Here is a 22,999-nt window from a genome sequence, read left to right as displayed (position 1 = left end):
GTAGGGCTGCCAGATCGTATTCTAAGCAGCTGACTCTGATAAATAATCTGTCATCTGGGCTGCCAGAGTAAATAAAAACAGCTGACTCACGTTACCATGTTTACTTCATCAACAGCTGATTGCTAATAAAAAATGTTTTTAATATTGCTTTTTTTTTTAACAGTACAAATAACAAGATTTAATTTAAAGACATTGTCCTTCGTGAAGAACACACCAGTGTGGCAACACAGCATCTGGATGGACGCCGCGTGCTATAAGTCGTTGCCGATACCTATAGAATCGACGCTGTGACAAGTTGGCCGATGACTTGGGATTCGACCAAAGACGTTCGGCGGCGCCACCCGCTCTAGGCCAGATGCGAGCCTCTGTAAATGAAAATTATTAGTTGAGGTCGATCGTACTTTAGCTTAGACTTACCCAAAGAATTTTGATCAACATACTCGCTCCACATGCATACCTCGCCACCCAGCACTTGCCGCTTCTGATTGTTGGGTGAGTCAACTGGTAGCGCATTGTCGTAAACCGTGCGCCAGTTATAGTATTGGGTATTGCCCCAGAAACCGTGATCCAAATACCAAGCATTCTTCGTGGAGATTACGACGCGATAGCCCTTTCGGAGCAGCTCCCTATTGAGCGGACTCTGAGCACTGACCCAGGTTTGTATGATGAAACGCTCCTTGGGCAGCAATTGTTCAATGTTCTCCGGATCGGTCAGTTTACTGGACCAGAGTATGACTGGTTTTGGTTCTCTGACGCTGGGATACATCTGGAGATTAATATCGTCCCAGGCCTTTACGTTGCGCTGATGGAACTGCGACCAGAGGCGCAAGAAGCTCTCCTCACTTAGATCGTAGCCCCTGGCCTTCATTTGGGTAGTAATCTCCTCGGTTCGGTTCCAGCAGGGTATGTACACTTCGTCGCCGCCCATGTGTATGGTCTCTTCGGGTGCACCCAACTCGGCTATATCTTCAAATATTTCTTTAAGCACCGCATACATGTGATCGTTGGTTGGATTCAACTGGCCACATGGCGGCTGGACGCAGTAGTTGCGCCAGGGCGATTGGTTCAGGCAGACGGACATGTTGCCCAGTCCGGCTGCGGGACCCCACTGCCAACCGTTGCCGGCGTGCGAGGGTCCATCAATCTCCATGATGATGCGAATGCCCCGCAAACGGGCATACTTCACCAGATTAAGGGCATCCGCATGGGAGTAGGTTTGAGCATTCGAATACGCGCCATATCTTTGCATTTCCGGCACGCGTGTTATTTCCAGCGGAAAGCTGTGCGTGTCCACCACATGCCAGTGCAACACATTCATCTTGGAGGTAGCCATTGCATCCAGGGTGTTGCGAATAAAGCGCAACGGCAAAAAGTTGCGCGAAGTGTCCAGGAGCAGGCCCCGGTGTGGATAGACGGGCTGATCGGTGACCCGAGCGGAGCTCACCAATAACAGTCCGTTCGTCACACTGCCCGTTACTAGATTGCTGAGTGTCTCGAATGCGAACCGCGCGCCGTACACTGTCGCCGCCTTGATGTCCACAAAGCTGACTTTATCGGTGGTGCGCACCACTATCATATAGCTCTCGTCTGTGTTCCAGTTAAGCACCAGGCTCCCGTCGGTCACAGTCGCCTTGACCAGCACCTCCTTGCTGTCGGCCAGCGTGCAGTTCCGGATGCACTCCTTGAGCAGATTGCTCAGAAACAAGCGATTCGTCTCGCGCAGAAACTGCGTGGACACCTCGTTGGGGGCCACCACATTGAAGCGCACCTTCCACGGATCGAAGTGCACCCGATCATGCGACAGGCTGCATTCACCGGTCGGCATTGGCCAAATAGCTCCGTATTTACCACAAGATAGACGGCAATCCAGCTGACTCTCATATCGTTGTCTGGGCTGCACTTGCCCTTCTCCCGGCAACAAGTTCTCCTCTGGCAGACAAAGATCTGTTGCGTCGCAGAGCCATTTGCTGTAATCATTTGAAATCATCAGTAGGACGAGCCAAGTACTGAGTTCCTGACATGGAGATGCCCTAGTCCCCCCATCAAATACAATACATAGTCCATATGTTTTATGCCTCTATTTCTTACTTCCGCTTCTTTATAGCTCATAGATCTCACACATTTGCTTTGTTAAATATGCAAGCTTTAGCTTTGGGTTTGTCTATTGTTTGTACTCTGGACTACAAAAGTCAAGAGTCGAAAGTCTTATACGGTGAAGCGTCCATATGCACATGAATATATCTACATATAGATTATAGACAGATATTTTTACTATTTGAAGCAAACAATACGCAAAGCTTGTGATTTGGAAATCCTTTTAGAAATCTTCTCCTAGTAATATTTTGGATGTATGTATATAGTTCTTGATTAAAAGTAAGCAAGTGACAAATATTTTAACTGACAATTTATATACAATAAATGTGACCTACATACTTATGTATGTATGTATATTTCTGGTGCATGCCTATATTAAGCTTAATGCTTCTAATTATATTCCGCTCTGATAATAAATGCGATAAATATTTCATTCATATTTTACTTGAATATGACAATAAGTCATTTATGAAATAAATATGTGTATTAATGTCCATCAAATAATAATAAATATTTGTACATTACATATGCATGCAGTGCAGAACTTGATTCGGCCCTTAACATGTCATGGCTGTTAATCATTTGAAATTTCAAATTGGCAGCACTGTTTGTTATTTATTTATTTAGTTTTGTTGCAAACCTTCTAGTGGTGGGAGCGCTCTCGCCGCTGTCATCGGGCACTGAGCCTGCTGCAGCTGCTGCCACACAAAGTAACAGCGCGAAATAACAGCGATAGCCACTGTTTAGAATCATGCTGTGCCGCCTTTCTTTTTTTTGCACTAAGGATAAGAACACAGAAAACAAAACAAAACAAAACATTGAACAGAACAGAAGCCTACGGCAACGGCAAAAATTTAATTCGCAACGCCAATGAGCAAACCATGCAAATGGGCGCAATTCCAAAACCGAACTGAAACTAAATTAAATGCTGAAAAGACTTGGTTATCATTGGAGCTTTTTGTTGTCCCATTGATTCTGGCAGCGGACGCTGGCTTCGAAGCCGACGTCAGCGTCGGCGCTCAAGCGTTGCGCTGCGCTTTGCTTTGCCATAGGCAGAGCCAAAGGGCGATGTTGTGTTGTTGCTGTTATTGCTATTGTCATTTGCACTTCAGTGCGGCGAAATGGGGCTTGTAGTGTGGGCGGCAGGGGTTGGGCATGGTCATGGGCAGAGGCAGGGGCATGGGCATGAGCATGAGCATGAGCATGGGTATGCGAGGTGTGTATATTGGCGTTTGAGCAACGCTTCTGCAGCTGCAGCTGTCCCGCTGTCATATGGGGCAAACACAAATGGGGCCGACCTGATAAAAACAAAAAAAAAAAACAAACAAAAACAAAAAAAAAACAAGAGAATGACAGCGACCCGCGAGCTGAATAAAAATCAAATCAAATATTGTCAAGTTATTCAAACTTTCAACGGGCTTCGAATGCTCTTTTTTCTAGTTTGTACCACAAATTTTATGATAATAATTAACTTTAGGAGTTAAATTTGAAAAGATACACACAAGTGAATAATAAATAATAGGAACTTATGGAGGTCTTCAAAAGGGAATGGCAATATACAAATACATACAAAGAATAGAATATATTATATAAGATATATTTTATATCAGATATATACATATTTATAAAATATATTGTAGAAGACTTTTCATCCAGCGAATTATAAAATAAATACTAAAATACTACAATTTTTAATATTTGGAAACAATAATTGATTAAACTTAAGAGTTTTTGATCTAGATAGATGTAAACTCATATACATACATACCTGTGTACTCCGAATCTATATGTAGTATATAGATTCAGATACATACATACATATATCTATATACATACATATGCATATAAGCAAGTACTCAACTCGTACCCACATTCTTGTTTATGTTGTTATGCCCTATAAATGCACATGTTGGAAAGCAATAAAACAATGTAAAATGTATTCCGCTTCGCTAAAAGAAAAAACCGATCCGCATGCCAAAAAGTCACTGGACAAGTTGGTCGATCCCAAAGTCAAAAGAGAAATTTTGCACTTGTATGCAAATCAGTAAATTGACGAGTTGACAGAGAAAAACAAATCACATGCAATTGAGTACTTTCGGTCAAGTTATACTCTGTTCAGTGCACAATACCAAAGAGAAGCATTAACTAAAAACCAACAGAAGAATTTTCCAATTGGACTATTTTCGATTCGAATATTCGATTCTTCCAAAGTGCGTAAACTTTTAGCAGAGAGAAGGTTGAAGTCTCAAATGGAAGACTTTGAGGATTTAGGAATATGTATATGTCATTCAGAAAAATATTTATATTATCTTCATATACTCGTATATGCTGAAACGTATTCTGATTCCAGTTTTGAGTACTCCAATTTGGATTCACTGAAGAAAAAGTACCTCAAAGCGAATAAGAATGCTTTTGTGATTAATTAATGAACTTTGGATTGTTAAAAAAAAAATAGTCCAGTTTAGGGTATACACGTTTTGTGCGTATGTATGTAACAGTCAAACAGAAAAAGTCTATTCTATATAGAATGTATCATGGTATCAACATAACGAAATATAAATATTATACTTAAAAGAAATGTATATAAAAGTACATATAATAAGTATACAAGCCTATACTTTTTTCCTATTCGCTTTCATTTATATATGTATGTATATGCATTGAGTAGGGGATATTTTTCGGTCGAGTTTTGCACTCTCAATAATTTGTTTGACTTGATTTTGATTTTATTTTAGAAAAACACCCGCATATTTTACACCCTCGTCCATTATGCATAAAAGTATTTTTTTTCTTTGCCCATTCAAACGGGCTGCGAAAGAATAAGTCCAGACTAAATTAAAAAGCACAAATCCATGAAAACTGAATTGTGAACTCACATGTGTTTCACTCTGTGTATGTGTGTGTGTGTGAGGGCATTGTTGATTATTATTTTTATTGTATTCGGCATTTACATCTGCATACACACACACCCACAGTCTCACATACACACACACACATATAGTTCATTTCTCATTATTATTTCTTTTTATTATTATTATATGTATTTCAATTTCATTTCAATTTCATGTGCGCTTTTGTACGCTTTCAAATGAATTATGAGAGAGCACCGCCTTGGCTCATTGTTGTTTAGTCCGAGTGTGAGTGTGAGCGGGTGTGTATGTGTGTGAATGCTTGAGTGTGGGTGCCTGGCTGGCATGTAGTTATAATAATTAAAATATAAAAACTCAGTGCAGATCTAAGCTTTAAAGGGCCTAAGAACAGTTTGTGATGATACTTCAGAGCGGGCTAAAAAGTAATTAAAATAATAACTCTAGTTTTTTACCTGTTTATAGTTATTTTATGACAAATATTTTTGTAAAATATGAAGTAATATTACTCAATATTATATATGTATATAGTATAGAGTTCAACAGTAAATTAAATTAAGAAATTTATATAATATAGAATGTGATGTCATATTATATACATATTATATCAGTCTAAAATAATTTTAAAAAAACACACAAAAAAGTGTTACCCATATATCGAAGTCAAAATTTAAACTAATTGCGACAGTTACATATTTCGTATCTTGGCCAGCAACAGGTATATCAAGATAACGAAAGATGGGCAACTATTGCTTCAGAGAATAAACAGAGACCCTCATCAGATAGTATGTCATCAAATTGATAGAATCTGTCGAATGTCGCCACAACAGCTGCAGGTGTGACGTCACAAGATCGACGATCAACTATTAGATAATGCGATGGCACTGTTAAGTTAACAGAGCTCTGTTATGTAGTTGCGTGACTTATGCATGTATGTAGATTATCCAAGTGCCCATCTCTAGAAACACACACATGTGTGAGCCAAATGAGTTTTGCAACTGTTGCTGGGTCGTGACTGAGCGGGGGAGGAAGAGTTGGGGAGTGGAACAACTACAGAGCTGTGACTCCGGCAGGACAATGCAGATGTGCAGCCATAGCCATAGCCTGTGCTGGGCCACTGATTATGATGTTGATTAAATTGTGACCGCGCCTCCATCACTGCTGTCGGCCGCCCACTGGCCATGTCCAAAACATGTCCATCCGTCCGTCTGTGTGTCCTTCCCGGCGTCAGTCCGTCAGTTTGTCAGTCAACGGATGCTTAGAACAATGCGAGATTAAAAAGGCTGTAACAAATTACAAGCAAAACGGCAAACAAATTACAAAATAAAAAGCCAGCTAGAAAAAAAAAACAAGAATGGGAAAAAAGAGAAAAACAAAAAGATGGAAATGAAATGAGCAAAAACAAAAAGCAAGCGCAAAAACTCTGCATTGAGCAATGGCATCGGGACGGCCGGACGTCGAGTTCAGCGCCCGGAATAGATGTGATTCCATCAGCCAGCCTCCCTCCTTCCACAAAAGCCCCTAACAATGCCCGACACATGTGTGTGATGAAGCTAATTACAGTTAATTATCAACTGTTGCAAGATAAAGCTATGTATATTCTTCAAGGGAAATTTTTCTCGGGAGATTAACATCAGATTGAATACCAGAATCTAGTATAGAGCAAAATACATATGTGTAGGATGTGCCGCATATGATTCATAGCTACAATACCTGTAGCTTGACTCATTTTGAAAATAGATCTTTAATATCCTCAAGTCCAAATTTTGAGCCCTTACATATATAAAAATAGACAGATAGATTTTTAACTTGACTTTGTGCTCTGTTTATTTGGTATATCTAACAAAGCTTGAACAATTATTATTTGTATTTATTTGAATTTTTCTGAAATTTGGTTGATCAGTAAAAATTCTTACTCTATTAAATAGATTAAATGTTACACAAGGTCTGTTGAAAAGAAATTTAATAAAAAAAGTGATTAAAAAACACATTTATTTTATATATTATTTATTTTCTCAACAATTTTTCCTGAATATCTCCTATGATTGAATTTTTTGATATCCCATTTTAAATGAGTTCAGAGTATAATAAAGTATAAAGTAAAAATTCGTTTTAAATTAAAAAATTTAAATTTGGTTGCTATACCTATTTATTACTTACTTATTTATTTATTTGCACTGAATGTAGACTTTATATGAATATAATAGATCTCATGCTCATTGTAAATGAGCAAAGTCTAAATTTAAATCGAATTATTTACCGGAATATGTACAGATTATGTTTAAATATATGTATATATATGGAAATTTGAATTTCGTTATAATTCCAAATATCAGTTTCTACCCATCAATTCAGAGAATCATGTAGTCTGGTTTAGATCTTTCCTACTTATTTTTTTTTTGTAGGCTTCGAAGTAATTTTTAATTTATAATTAAAAAACGCATAATATCTGATAGGGCTTACTTTGAAGGCAAACAAAATTTCATTATAAATATTTCTTAGAAATACAGAATGAACTAATTAAAAAAAAAAAAATGTATTATTGTCGAAACATTTGCAAAGATCGCTTTGGTGATCTTCTTTATCTGTTGTCTAGAAATTGATATATAGGTTTCATAGCACTCATGGATTTCTCAAGTTTCAGAAAGAGAAAGTCAACGAGAGTGAGGTCAGGGGTGGCTGCGGTATTATGTCAATTCTTTGGGATAGAGCTCGGGTTCGTCGAGCTTATCGTTATATTAACATATGTATATATAGCATAGCCTATATTAACATAGGCATATATGTATGTATGTATATATTAGTTTACCAGCGAGTTTTATTAGCTAATTTGCTGTTATGCAAAGTTTCTCGCGCTCTCTCACTCACTCTCCCTGAGTGATTGTCTGAAGGACCTGCAGTCCTGTTGCCGTTGTGCTACTTGTTTGTTTTCTGTTTTTATTTATTTTGTTTTTTTGTAGTTAGTTAGTTGGTCTTTTGTCGCAAGCACACACATGGTCCAACTACGGCTCTGGCCGGTAAATGAAATCAAAATTAACTCTTGTCAAATCGTTGCAGTGTGTGCTTTAGGATTGCTTTTAGTCCATGTGTGATGGTGGCAGGTGGCAGAATAAATGACAATTGAGGCATGGATATGGGCATAGCCCGCCACCCCATACGCCACCCCACCGCCACCGCAGCTCGAGCTCTGAGGCCACTGAGGCTACTGAGGCTGCCACTGCACATGTTGTCCTCGTCGTTCGTTCCACATGAAACAATGCAAATTGCATGAATGAATGCCATTTAGCAATTGATTTGAATGACTCGTTCGGTTGTTGTTGTTGCTGTTGTTGTTGTTGTTGCTGTTGCTGTTGCTGTTGCTGTTGTCTTTGCGCAGTGCATTCGCATTCGCAGTCGCAATCGCATTCAATTTCTCTCTTTTGATCAAATCAAATGCATAAAATGTTTTCAATTCAATCAGAAGAACGAGTACACAGAGGGAGAGAGCGAGAGAGAGAGAGAGAGAGAGAGAGAGAGAGAGAGAGAGAGAGAGAGAGAGAGAGGGAGGGGCACAGGCGAATCGAAAACAGAATTGGAATCGGAATCAGATTCAGTCACAGCTACCACGCTTAACATTCTTCTATTTCCATTCTTTGTTATTATTTGCAATTGTAGAATATCAAATATACCCTGTAATTGTCGCCAATTTCAACACAAAGATGAAGGGGTATGTGCATAATATAAACATATTTGGGAAAACATAAAAATAAGTGAGCTGGGCAATGATATATGTACATACATGCCATATTATAATATATGGAAAAATTATATAAAAAATCTTCAGGATTTTCATTTTTACTGAGTTGCTAAAATTGAATTTCTATCGCTTGCTACTTAGGATCTTCATCATCTTCAATCAGCCAGGCAGTCAATAATCATTTTTTGCTTGATTCAACTTCTCTATACACATCATCAGTCATCAATCAGTTAGTTGATGATGGCACTGAATAACTTAAGGTCTATTTTGGTAAGTAGTTTTAATTATATTTGCATTATTAGTCAGTCAATAATTTGTCTATCAATCTGTTAATCAGTCAATCATGGTATTTCTTCAGTTAATAATTTACGGTCAATAGTTTTAACTTTATTGGCATTATCAAGTATTCAATAATTGGTCAATCAGTCTGTCAATCAATCAATCAATCTGCCAAGCACTCTATTCATTGCGTACAGGGTATTTCTGAGTCGACTTCAGTGAATACTTCAAACTTGATTTGCTTTCCTACACACACACACACACACATGCCCGCTCCAGTAGGTGAGGGTAGCTAGTTTTTTTAATTAATTGCACTTACTTTTACCCCTCGGCATTGCCTTTGTCGACCATTTGACTTTGTTTAAAATTAATTTTAGCTTTTTCTGCTTTTTTTTTTGTCTTTTTGTTGATCTTGAATGTGTTTTGATTTCATTATACGACAATTGTTGTTCAAGTTCAAGGCCCCGCATGAGCCATTTGAAGGCGTAACGCTAAAGCTGTCCATTAGGCGAACCATTAATTACACGGATGCTAGACGCTGATGCCAGGCACGCTGCAGCCACTGTAGATACTTCGTCTCTGCTCATGCAACAATTAAATAATAATTTCTGATGTGCTTTCAGTTTATTTTTAGTAAATTCATTTCGTTAGAGTGTGTAGCGGAGTAATTCGACAACTATTAAGCTTCAAGTATTTAAGTAGAGAATATACATACAATGAGAATATGGCTCAAGTTGGATTAAGTTTGTTAGGGTAATTCAGAATACAGTAAAAATCTCAAGCTAAAGGAACTAGCTTTGAATAACGCATAGAAAATTATTTGAGAGCTTGTCATTATCTCTCTCTGTCTCTCTCTCTCTCTTTCTGCATGTGGCTTTCCACTAACTGTATTTTGCCATCTCATGCTTGATTTCTCATTCGCTTCCTCTCAGTATCTCACTTTCTTCGTATACCAATCCAACTCTATTCGTATCCCATTCTGACTTATTTTCTGTGTTTCTGTCTTGCTCTTTCTCTCTCTCTCTCTAATTCTTATTTTCGCTTCTTGTCTCTGTCTCGTTGCCCCTCTCTCTCGCTCTCTCGCTCTCTCGCTCTCTTATACTTGCCGTCGTTCTCTGCTTACCTGATATCATTTCACTCTCGATCTATTTCTCTCTTATTTTCTTTCTAATCTCATCTTTTTCTCATTTTCCTTCTCCCTTTATAACTAGTTTATTATCTCTTTCTATTCCTCATTCTATCTTTAACTCTAACCTAATTGTTAATAATGTCCATCTATATATCTCTCTCTTTCTCTCTTTTTTTCGTTCTCTCTATCTCACTCTCTCTCTTACTTTCTAATAATATTATAATACTATTTACATTACTAGTTGAAAAGTGGTGAAATTTTAATTATATTTCAAATTTCTATCTGATATCTTGTATTTGGCAAACGAATTGCAGGCAGCCAAAGTCGCCCGCAGCAGAAACAGAAGCCGAGCTAAAAGTTTACGGAGCAGAAGTCCTTGATTACGTAGGTATTATGATTTGATACAAAGTTCGTGGAGCTGGATATGAATGGTGGCTCAACTGAGGGACTGCGAGAGGGGCTGAGACTGAGGTAGCCTGCCAGCAGTACTTCCTCTTGGCTGGGCTGGCAACTAGCGTCAGCTTGACTGCCTGCTAAGAGCGTCTCTGTTTCTGCCTCTGTTGCTGTTTCTATTCCCTGATGCTCTTCATAGATGGTTTCTCTAAGAATCCTTAAGCGATTTGTCACCGTAACATTGTATTATTTCCATCAAATGCTGGAGAGGCTTCAATTATTTTATATATTATGCTGTCGCTCTGGCTTAACAAAAAATTGTTATTTAGAATTAATTCTTGATAACAATAAATAAATAAATAAATCAGTTTTATATATTTCCCTTATTATTTTAGTTATGTTTTTATTTTATTTATTCAACATATTTGATTTATTTGACTCATTTTATTTAATTATCAGATTTATTTGTTATGCTTAATTTATTTGAGTATTTTTTTTTCTAATTTTGTATATACATATATGCTTGGTATAATTTTATTTGATTATTATATTTATTTTAGATATTAAATTTCTTTTTTTACTTGATCAAGATTTTTTAAAGATTTATTTAATATATTTTATTCTGATTTTTTTTATTTATTTATTTTTTTTTTATTTATTCTTTTATTATTTATTCACATTGAATTAATTATACATTTTATTTTTATTTATTTTTGTTTTGTTTATTTTTTTTAAATATTGTTTTTATTTAATTTTTTTTTTTTTTAATTTATGCTTTTATTATTTATTCACATTTAATTAATTATACGTTTTGTTTTTATTTCGTTTCGTTTTGTTTATTTAAATATTATATATATTTATGATATTTTATTCTGATTTTTTTTGAATATTTTTTTTTATTTTAATTTATTTTTTTAATTTATGCCTTATTTATTATTTTAATTTATTTTTTAATTTACGCCTTATTTATTTATTCATTACTCATTAATTATACTTTCTATTATTTCTATTCAATTACAATATATAATATAAAATGCTACTATACTTAAGACTATATGGAATAGTGGCAAAATATGAAAATGTTGGAAAAAAACATACATTGATATATGCTTTTAAAACTTTCTTGTAATCATCAACTAAATTCTTGAATATATCAAATACAGTCTCTGCCTCTCTCCCTATATCTATCTCTCTAACTTTCTCGCTGTCTCTCTCTCTCTCTTTCCCTCATTTTCTTTTTTATATTTAGATATATTATTATATTATTTTCCCGCATTTCTAAGCAACTAAACTCGTCTTTTTGGAGAGCATTATTGAGGCAGTGTTTCTATGATTTACATGAATTTCCTTGTTCTTATTTCTTGTTTTGTTGACATGTTGCTCCTTGCCATCGTCTCCCCCTCCCTCTCTCACTCGCTCTCGCTAGCTTAGTGCTTGTCGCAAGGCGCCAACATAATCAGTATAACAAATGAGATCCTTGTCGACAGTTGTTTGTTGCTTTTGTGTCAGTGGCATCATCATCATCATCATTATCATTATCATTATCATTATAATCGTCATTGTCACAGTGAGAGCGTGCGAAAGACAGAGACAGCAATAGAGCTGGCGCTCGCCTGCCAGCGGGTGGGTGGAGCACAAGTGGAACCTTGGGTGGGGCTGGGGCTGGGGCTCGGGCTGGAGCTGGGGCTGGTGCTGGGGCTGGGTCTGTGTGGTTGTTCTGTCAACTTTCTGCTGTGCTGTCGGCTCTTTTTGCCTGACACTCTACATTGTTATTGTTATTATTTTTGCATGCTTTATGCAATGTTTTGATTAATTTTTGCCGCAGCCCAACCAGCCCAACCAGCCCAACCAGCCCGACCGGCCAACCCCCTCCTGGCAGCGTTTCGCCTGCATTCGCCTGACTGCACTTGCGCGGCGGCTTGTGGGCGTGGGCGTAGAGGCAGCCGTATGGCCAGATTGGGGTAATAGGGGCGGGACCGGGTCGGTCGTGGGCTTGGGAATGGGAATGGGGGCTGAGCTGTTTTGTTTAGTAGTTTTATGGCTCGCTTTCAGTAAACAATGAATGCTGCCGGTGTGCATTGTCTCGGGCCATGGTAATAAACGGGACGAGGGCGGCACGAAGATGTTGCCACATTGAGATTTAATAAATCAACATGGCGGACACAGTGGTTAGGCAGACAGAGAGCGAGAGAGAGAGAGTGAGAGTGAGATAGATGATGCTGTGGAACAGAGCATTTCCATTTTGCAAATCAATTTTGTAAATTATAACGCATTTTATGCTTTTGCCAAGCTATTGCAACCAACACAATTCTCAGTGGAAAGCCACAATGAATTTCGAATGCACACACACACACATGCACACATGCATACATATATGTATATCAATTATATTGATTGCGTTTGCTTTGCCGCAGCCTTGCATCCATTCGCTGTACTGGCTCTGGCCCTTTTTATGAGGCAGCTCGCACAAATATAATGAAAATGCATTTTGTTGCAATTTTGATTGAGTTGCAATATGCATTTTATTGGCCCCAAATCCCAATCAGTGCATCTGTCCAAGCGTATTTCAATTTGCCTTTTCTCTGTTTGATTTTCTCCTTCTTTTTTTTTTTTTTTTTGTTTTTCTCTTTTTTTATCGACTAATTTGATTAGTTTCGAGTTGTTTGCGATTATTGAAATTGAACCAGAATCGACTGCGAAATTGAATAATATTCGATTGTAAGTAAATACATATGTTACAAAATATTTGTTAGATTTTACTGCTAAATATGTGTGGGGAATTATTTTATTTAAATCATTATTCTCTTCTATTCTATCTTCAATTTGATTAGAAATTCCACATCATATTTCATATGATATCTACATACATATCGTGTCTCAGGCAACCTTGGTCTTTGTCTACTCTCTACCAGTATAGAAATTCTCTGTCGCTTAAAAGATCTACGGGAAAGTTACTAGTAATAATTGAAAAACAAGACAAATTTAAGAGCTACCAGTCATAAAATCTTTCACTTTAAGTTAGTTGTTAGCTAATTACTTAAAATATGTACATACAAAAAGCTCCATTTTAAGGATTAGAGATCTTTCGAAACTATTCCTAGGACAATTCACATAGAATATATTCATAAAGTATAGAGAGTTTTGTGATCTTCTAGGTAAATCTAATCAGACCGGTTTTGCAATCCTCAAAAAGTCCTCTTTTATAATCTGGCTCATATGTTCAGCCTTAATATCATCTTTATCAACTCAATCGTAGCTTAGTTCCTGTTTTTGTAGCCCTCTTAAAAAAGCAAAGTTCCCTACGTTTTTTCAACACTCTCTTATCTATTAATGTAAGGACGTAATTCAGTATCAACTGTCTGATATAAGCCTCGACAAATTCGATATATATTTGAGACAGAAGTCAAGGCACAGATAAAAGGATGATTAGAGTTTTCTGATTCCCATTGCATTTTTGGGAAGTTTCTAACACAAATGTATAGCAATATTTTGCAATTAAAGAAAAGTTCAAATAATTCCAATTTTGCACATGAATACCCCGGAAAATATATAAAGTCTAACTTGAAGGAAACTAACTGAAAATAAGAAAGATTTGTTTAAGCTATTAACCAAATTTGGCCTACTAACAACTTTGTATATACATATGTATATATACATAAGTCGACCAAGATCAAAAGGCTCAACATATGTATATTTATGTTGATATTTAGAATAAGATCTAATTCGATTGAAACATGATAAATGTCTTATTAGTTTTTGGCAGATGAGAAAATGCTTCTATAGTTGCTAAGATCGAGGCGAAGGTGGGTCGCTTAAGCAGGTTCTACCATAATATAAATGTATATGTATAGTGGAATGCGGTTTCAACGGCTCTTCCGCGAATAACGATTGTCCCGGACTCAATTTTACATCTAAGACAGACCTAGAAATTATAGAAACCCCGAATTCGATTTCTCTTTTTGATAAAATATATAAAATCATATTTATATGCAACGATATATTTCTCTTAAGCTATACCTTGTTGAGTCAGCATTGCACAAATATCTAAAGATATTTCCTGATATTTTACAATTTGTAATTTTAATCTTATAAGTTTGCATTGAACACAGATTCCCGCAAACCAATTGGCAGTCACAGGGATCATCACAATAGATTCTATTCAAGCTTAAATCATCGCGTACCTCTACTCTAGCTCTCAGTTTATGCCCGAAGGGAAACGAAAATATCAGAGAGAGAGAGAGAGAGAGAGAGAGAGGGAGAGAAATAAGAGAAAAAACCATCGAGAAATCATAAAGAATGAAATTTGCTTTTGATGCTGATTGTTTTGAGCCGCGCTGTCAGCGGCGGACGGAATCACGTGGTGTGGCCAAAGACGGTGGTTAATTGGAATTTTTAATTATTATGATTTGTCGTCGCAAGTGAAAAGGAAAACAAAACAAGCCAGCAAGGCTGCCAGGGGTTCGAATAATAAAAAAAAAATAAAAAAAAATAAAAAAGAAAACAGAGACGAAAACCAGAAATGATTACGCATTAAACTAGGACTATTAGCAACAACAACAGCAACAACAACAACAACAACAACAACAACAACGTCAACAGTTCGGCATATTTTTGCTGCATTTTGTAATCATTTTAATTGCCCCAATAATGCTGGCTTAGGCATAGGCGTAGGTGTGGGCGTGGGTGGCAGGGAAGTAGGGGCAGGCGCTGGCATAGGCGCTACCCGTGCAGCCCACCTCCAGCTGCAGCGACCACACTTTATGAAAATCATTAAGTTAATTACATTTTTTGCACGCGCCCAAATGCAATGGGAGAAACACTGAGATGGCAGTGAAGGGCAGGTGAAAAGCGAGCAGAGCGAAAATACATTTGCAAAAAAAAAATATATAAACAACGCCCGGCCCCTGCGTCAGCGACAGAGATAGATATAGAGAGAGAGAGAGAGAGAGAAAGAGAAAGAGAGGGAGAGACAGAGGCACAAGCACATCAAAATTATAATCAGCGCCACACAAAAGCACACGGCGCGCCTGAAGTTAGCTGCACGGGAGCAGGAGGCGGCGCAGGAGGTGGAGCAGTGGCTGGGCTGACACAAAACAACAAATGCAACAACAACGTTGGCGCCTCAGCTTTTGGGCACCGTCGGGGATAACGCTAAATGGGCGCAACAACAAAACATAGTAATATACAAAAAAAAAAAAAAAAAGCAACAAAAAACAAAGAATAATAACAACAACAAGAAAAGTGGAAGAGCGAAAAAAGGAAAAAAAAAACAAAATGAGAGAACATGAGAAATATTTTCATAATACTAATTGCATCGTCACAATGTCATTTTCAGCGAGCGGAAGGAGAACTGTGCTGCCCATGGCTGGTGGGGCTGCGGCTGGGGCTGTCTGTCAGAGGACAACGTTGACGAGCAGGACGAGCAGGAGACCGAGGACGAGAACGAGAACGAGAACGAGATGAGTTGAAATGAGATGAGATGAAACTGAATTTATGCTAAATGCAGCCAAGCAAAAGAAACAACAACAGCAACAACAACAACAACAACAACAGCAACAAAGACGCTGCTGATGACGACAACGACGCCAACCGTTGCATAAATCCTGCCAGCAAGGACTCGAGCTCCGGCGCGGGCTCGGGCTGCCGGCTGACTGCCAGGCACAAAAGAAAATGAGTTGAACAAAAAAAAAAAAAAAAAAAAAGTAATTAAAAAAGCAAAGCAACAACAATTCCAGCTAAACACTAAACTGCGAATACGCTACAAGAACGAGAAAGATATAGAACAACATATATGCACAATGCTGATCATGAAAATATTTATAATATTTTGTTGCATATTTATAATATTTTGTTGCATAAAAAAAAAATTTAACACATTTTTGTGATAAACACACTAATTTGATAACAATTTGAAAAGAGAGAATAAGAATATTTTTACGGTAATTAATAATAAATTCGAAATTAAACGTATGAAATGAAATTAGTTTTATGTTTTTAGCAAATAATGAAAATATATTTAACAAAAAAATTATATAATAAATATTCATATATATATAACAAATTAATATAACAAATTTAATATTAATTATATAAAAAATAAAAAAAAAAATAAAATATATTATTTTATTTTATTTATTTTGTTTTTATTTAGTTAATATTAAATTTGGTTTATAAAATAAATAAAATATATTTTTTTATTTTTTTTTTTTACATAGTCTTCTTATTCTTTTACTTATAATTTTTTATTATATTTACTCTTTAGCTAAATTAAGCTAAAATAGACCATCATATTAAAAAATTGAATAATTTAAATTGTACTGTATATAATATACATATGTATCACAATATTCATATATTAAATAATAAATAATGAAATAACTCAAAATGAAGTAACTCAATAAATAAACACAATTACAATTACATAATTTATTGTATTGATAACTACAAATAAGATAAAACCAAAATAATTAAAATTAAATAATAAATTAAAATTAAATAATTACAATTAAAATTTAATTTGTAATTGTTAATTATAAATAAAATAATTTGTATGCTTCTTAGTGTGATTATTTATTTACTTGTTGAATTTATTATTAATTTTATATTGAATGCATGACTAATTAATAGATTTCATAAATTTGTATGTGTAGAAAACATTTACAATATAAATATACAAAAGCATTTGTTTTTAAATGGGTTTCATGTTTGCAAATTATAGATAAAAAATATATAAATAATTTCAATTAAATATCTAATGTATGCTATTTTCGATAGGAGCTTAATTAATGGTATACTCGATCATAGGCAACTTCATTTTTGTATTTTATATAGTCTATCTATCTTCTTCTTAAGAACTCCTTTTAAGCAGAACATAATATCTCTTATCTCCTTTATATATTACTCTTCTTCTTATACTCTCCTCTTATTTTTCATATATGTATATACATATATAATACTCTCTTTTTAGTCTCCTAGGCATTCTATATGAAGAACTTATGTTGCCCGACGTCTCACATAGAGCAAGAGAAAAAAATTCAAATGCATTAACACAACGTAACAATGTGGGCAAATGTTAACATGGAGCGCTAATTTGCCCATGCCTCATGCCACATGCCACACGCCACTGTTGCTGCTGCAGTTGCAGTTGCAACTCCTGTTCCATGTTCCATTTGCAGCTGGTGACAAGTAGGGAGATGCATGTGACACATATGACTGACGGCCATGACAGAAGTTGCGGCAATTCGAATTGACACTGGCTGCGACATGGCTGCAAAAGGAGTTAAGAGTTTAAGACAATGCAAATGGATACTTTAATTAATAATTCACATATTTGAACAGACATTTGTATTTATATAAATGGATAGAAACGCCCCGAAATATGCAATGAATTATTGTCAGCTGCGACGCCATTTTATTGAAAACTGCATCAGTGTGCGTGTGCGTGTGCGTGTGCGTAAGCGTGTGTATATGTGCGTGTGTGTGCATTGCATGTACTGCAAGCATATTTAATCAAAATGCAGCTCCAAGAATAACAACAACAACAACGGCTACAACAGGGGGCGCGCTATAAAAATAATTAACAGCCAGCCAAAGCTGCACGTGCGAGCGAGATGGCAAAACAATGTGGCGCATTCGCACAGGCGCTTGTAACCAGTGAAAGACCAATCAGCGCGACAAAACAATGGACACACACAAGCACACGCACACACATACACATACAGGCAAATGCTCGCTGTTCAGGTGAAACATGTTGCCTAATAAACTTCAGTAGCAAATATATGCAACAGCAACATCAAATTATACTTTTAAAATGGCGGGTAGAAAAAGTAGCAAGCAAAAATAAATGAGGGTGAAGACACCCGGCTGGCAGCTGACGACCAAAAAGAAAACGAAACAAAAGGCAAACATGGAAATTATTTTCATAACTTCAATAAGACGCTGTCAACGTTGACGTTCGTCTCGTTGGTCAACCCCCATGCATACACACACACACACACATATATATATATATATATGTATATATACGCACACGCACAGAGAAACATAACTGTGCTCGCTTATGATTGGCTTCGGCGCTAAAGAAGCAAATGAAATAAGGCAACAACACAAGCATAATGCAGGCTAGCGCTAACTGTAAAGGAGGGGCGGGCGGCATCTGCCACGCCTATGGCTCAGTGTTAATAAATAAATATAATTTTAGCGCAAGCGCAGGCAAAACACACACAAGCAAAACACGACAGCAAACGAAGCAACAACAACAACAACAATGCAGCGAGCAAAACAATGTATGCAAATGAGAAAATTACATCCCTTCATTTGTTTGCACCGCACACTCATACAGACTCACGCTCTCCCATAGACACACACACACACGCCCACACTCGCCTGCACCAGCTAGCAAGCTCGCATTGTTGATATTTTTATTGTTGTTTCCGCAGCGCTGCCAGGCTGCCAGGTGGCATCAGCTGTGGTGGCAACCTTATTTCTATGCGCCTTACTTATGCTTCTTTACCCAGCAGCGCAGGCAGCAACGCAAAAACAAAAAGTCAACAACTCTCTTTCTATCTCAGTCACTCACTCACCCTCTTTCCTTTTCGCTCTCCTTCTTTTTTTTCCTGCTCTTTCTTTCATTCTCTCTCTCTTTCTGCCTTTGTCTCCTTCCCTCTTGCACTGTATCTCTCTCTTTCTCTGCCTATCTTACTCTAACTGCATATCGCATGTCAGTGTATGTGTGTGAACGGGGTGTTGCCGTATTGTTTAAGTGGAGACGTCGGTGCCGTTTCTCAACTGCTGGCAGCATTAAGTGATTTGAATTTTATTATTCACAGGTGCATCTGATATTAACATGCACATGCATGCAAATACACACATACATAAGCTTACATATACATATCGATAACAGTGGGACAAGAGCAATAAATGCGACATGAAAAGTACTTGATATACATAAATAAAATAAGAATAGTAGAAATTAGAGTAATAATAATAAAATAAAATTATATATTGTAATCAAGACAAAATTGTATGTTAAATACTAATACATATATATATATATATATATATATATATATATATATATATATATATATATATATATATATATATATATATATATATATATATATATATATATATATAACAATTATTTTAACTTATAACATAACAATAATACTAGAATATTTGTAACAATAAAGATCGTACTACAATTAATATTACAATTTTAAAAAATCTATATTATATATATTAAGAAAAATACTCTGATAATATCATAATTCTTTAAAGCTATTCAAATCTAATTTAGTTCCACGAAATTTTTCGAACATTTGCATTTGAAAAAAAATTGCCTACTTTTGAGCGTAATTTAACCCACTGTGCACTGTTCGTAGCCTACCCAACTGCGCTGCCACAGCCCGCCCCCAATTTCAATGCAAGCCGTAAAGCTAACGGCGTTTTTGAGGTTTTTGTGCTTGTGCCGTAATTTAACGAAGTCAAAACGAGAAAACAATAAAAGCCGACGCAGCTTGCAGAACAGCAACAACAACAACAACAACAACAGCAGCAGCAGCAGCGGCAACGGCAGCAACAGCGTCGGCTTCAGCATGTGATTGTATTGGTGTGGGAGAGTAGAGCACTCATTAAGAGGCAAGCTCTCGGGACTTCTCCTTGAGTGTGCGTGTCTGCATACATGTGCACTATATTGTTGTGTGTTATATTTGTTTATGTTTACAACGAGCGAATGAGCGAGCTCAGCGAACAGAGGATGCGCGCGCTCCTAGCCACCTGCCATTCTAAGTGGTTAACATTGTGAGCGAGATGGCGCGCGGCGAATTCATTGGCAGAGTGAGCGCGAGAGCGAATGCTCAACTGTAGACAGCGAAATATTAATGATAATAACATTAGATGCATAACATAATTATGCTAATAGGCATTCCAAGCAAGCGCCTCAAAGTGGACAAAAATGGCTGACCTAAAAATACAAATATTGGTAATTTTAAGTATGTGTGTATCTGTGTGAGTATATGTGCGTATGCGAATATTAATTAGCTGTAAATTACAATGGGCATTCTTCTAATTATTGCCCACACATAAGAACATGCTTCGAATCGCAGGCGCAGCCACAATACAACTCTCACAAACACACAGACACACACACCAAAGCACACACTTATAAATATATATATATGCATATGTACGTCTGTATATGTGCAGTAGTTGACTTGACTGCTGTTACTGCGATTGCATAAAAGCCAAAGGACGCTGCCTGCACTCCCGCAGTCGCTGGCTAAACGCGCACTTCGAAAGTTCATTTTTTTTAGTTGGCCATCTATCGTGCATTATCCAAAATATAAATCTATATTTTGCGTGTGTTGAGCAGAGTGCTTTTGTTCAGTTTTTTTTTGTGTGTGCTTTGTGATTGACTTCGAATAGTGAAGGGAAACAAATTTTTTAAAATTCTAAACAAGCAAATCTAAATAAAAAATACGAGAATTTTCAATTATTCACTTTAATGGCTGGGCCTTTCATATCGCCTCTGCCGGGCGATCTGCTCACGGAGTACATGTTCGGCCGGAGACGCCAGCGACGTAATCGTACCACATTCACGCCACAGCAGCTGCAAGAGCTGGAGGCCCTATTCCAGAAGACTCACTATCCGGACGTCTTTTTGCGCGAGGAAGTTGCGCTGCGCATCAGCCTCAGCGAGGCACGCGTCCAGGTGAATCAATGCTGCCGCCAGCTATGCCACGATGCTTCCCTCGCCGAATGTGCAAATATTGTTCATTTCTGAGGATCGTTCGGCACATAAACGGCATATATCAAAGCGTAATAGAACTTTTCCCCTCATACTTAAGTATTATTCAAATTGATTGAGGTTATTTCTTTTTTTTAAATCTCTTAGTTCGTGATAAATTTTAGCTAAAAATTCAATAGAATATGTTTCTTGGCAAAGAAGAATTTAACATATAGGATAGGTCAGTTCCATTTAGATGAAAATACCTTCTTTTTTGCAAATAACACTATATGAGAGATGAGCTGCTTTTAGTTTTTAGAGATTTATATTTATAATGTTGATTAGGGGTTTTTATTAGTAATTGGAATAGCAAATCATATAAAAGAGAAAGATAGCCATAAATATCAATCTATTCAGTCAAAGAGTTTATACATTTCTAGCTAGTTTCTAAATAGTTAACATAGATCTACGAAAATAAATTACATATCCAATCAAATTCTATTGAAACAGCATGAATTGTATTATAAATTAAGAGTGGTATAGATATTGTGAAGCTCGTGCGCTATTCAGTCAAAAGTTTATACAATTGCAAATACGGTTAAATTCTCTAGGAAATGTGGTTCTTGAAGAAATTTTATAAACTTGGAAAGGTATGAGCCATCGAGTTTATACATAAATATATGTACTTCATATAGAGCCAATACTCTTAATACTTTTCTACTTTTTACTTGTCAATGTGATATCTGTATGTCTTCCATCTATATCTTGCTTCCGTTCGGGTTTATTGACTTTTACCTTTTGACTTGCAGGTGTGGTTCCAGAATAGGCGCGCCAAGTGGCGTAAGCAGGCACGTCTGCAGCTGCTGCAAGATGCCTGGCGGATGCGCTGCCTCAGTCTGGGCACTCCGCCCGTTATAGGCGGGGGCGGAGGTGGAGGCAGCGGCTCGAATAGGCCAGCCAATGGCACAGTGGCCAACGGCGGCAATGGCAACAGTCAAATGCCAGAGAATTTGTCTGCTGGCAATACACCAAGCAACAAGGATGCCATGATCAATAGTGATGCGGGCGGCACTGATGTGCCGGCTGCACTGGCCAATGGACAGGGCGCCAGCAACTTTACCATGATGCATCCAGCTTTCCAACAGCAACAGCAACAGTCAACGCATTCCCAGTCCGAGCACGAGAAGCTATCGAAAACCTATACGGAACTGAAGCTCTACAAGGAGCCAACAGCGCATGGTGTCGCCGAACTGGATTTGGGTGGCATGTCCGCCCTTGGCCCAACCTCCGATGAGGGTTCTGATGGCTCTGATTCTGAGGAGATTGATTTGACATCGGGTGCCTGCATAGATTTCTCTCAGAGCAGCAAATTGCAACAGCAGCAACAGCAACAGCAGCAGCAGCAGCAACAGCAACAACAGCAGCAGCAACTGCAGGCCGCAGTTTTGGCGGCGACACAACCGCAAACCTCAAATGGTGTGCACTAGACCTGAGGGTGTATATAGCGAACAATAAACGATGCATGTAATGTTAATGTGCATTTGAGTTTATTTATTTCCCTTTCGTTTTTTCTTTTTTTTTTCAACGAATTGCAGATACAATTAAATCGTATTTATAGACTATCGCCTAAGGTATTCTTTTCATATTTAAATTTAAATTTGAAACGAGTTTTTGTTGTCTATCGATATCAATTAATTGATATCGCGAAGGCAGCTATTTCCTTAACAGCTCAAGAAATTTAACAGAGAGGCAACTGCAAAAAAATGTACTTG

General features: G+C 37.1%; 2 protein-coding genes across 2 annotated transcripts; one reads left to right on the top strand and one right to left on the bottom strand.

Moving 5' to 3' along the window:
* Nucleotides 1-101: 101 nt before the first annotated feature.
* Nucleotides 102-3,007, bottom strand: Hexo2 (beta-hexosaminidase 2). The gene is made up of 3 exons (XM_018109540.3): nucleotides 2,735-3,007; nucleotides 418-1,967; nucleotides 102-365 (listed from the first exon to the last, which is right to left on the bottom strand). The coding sequence occupies exons 1-3, from the start codon at nucleotides 2,911-2,913 to the stop codon at nucleotides 184-186; spliced, it is 1,911 nt and encodes a 636-aa protein (XP_017965029.2). The 5' UTR covers nucleotides 2,914-3,007; the 3' UTR covers nucleotides 102-183.
* A 17,817-nt stretch (nucleotides 3,008-20,824) lies between these two features.
* Nucleotides 20,825-22,779, top strand: LOC108657093 (uncharacterized). Its single transcript, XM_018109545.3, has 2 exons — nucleotides 20,825-21,212; nucleotides 22,037-22,779. Exons 1-2 carry the CDS (start codon nucleotides 21,006-21,008, stop codon nucleotides 22,712-22,714), a joined length of 885 nt encoding a protein of 294 aa, XP_017965034.1. The 5' UTR covers nucleotides 20,825-21,005; the 3' UTR covers nucleotides 22,715-22,779.
* Nucleotides 22,780-22,999: the final 220 nt, after the last annotated feature.

Source organism: Drosophila navojoa, chromosome X, assembly GCF_054131105.1.
Source record: "Drosophila navojoa isolate 15081-1374.11 chromosome X, UAZ_NAV_1.0, whole genome shotgun sequence".
Taxonomy (NCBI): Eukaryota; Metazoa; Arthropoda; class Insecta; order Diptera; family Drosophilidae; genus Drosophila; species Drosophila navojoa.
This window is presented reverse-complemented; position numbering and strand designations above follow the sequence as displayed.

Excerpts from the sequence above, each read along its gene's own strand:
- Hexo2 (XM_018109540.3), bottom strand. The coding sequence starts at position 2,913 with ATGTTTTGTTTTGTTTTGTTTTCTGTGTTCTTATCCTTAGTGCAAAAA. Across the intron at positions 1,968-2,734 it reads AGCGCTCCCACCACTAGAAG|CAAATGGCTCTGCGACGCAA; the intron begins GTTTGCAACAAA and ends AAATGATTACAG. Across the intron at positions 366-417 it reads TGTTGATCAAAATTCTTTGG|AGGCTCGCATCTGGCCTAGA; the intron begins GTAAGTCTAAGC and ends TTTCATTTACAG.
- LOC108657093 (XM_018109545.3), top strand. The coding sequence starts at position 21,006 with ATGGCTGGGCCTTTCATATCGCCTCTGCCGGGCGATCTGCTCACGGAG. Across the intron at positions 21,213-22,036 it reads TCAGCGAGGCACGCGTCCAG|GTGTGGTTCCAGAATAGGCG; the intron begins GTGAATCAATGC and ends TTTGACTTGCAG.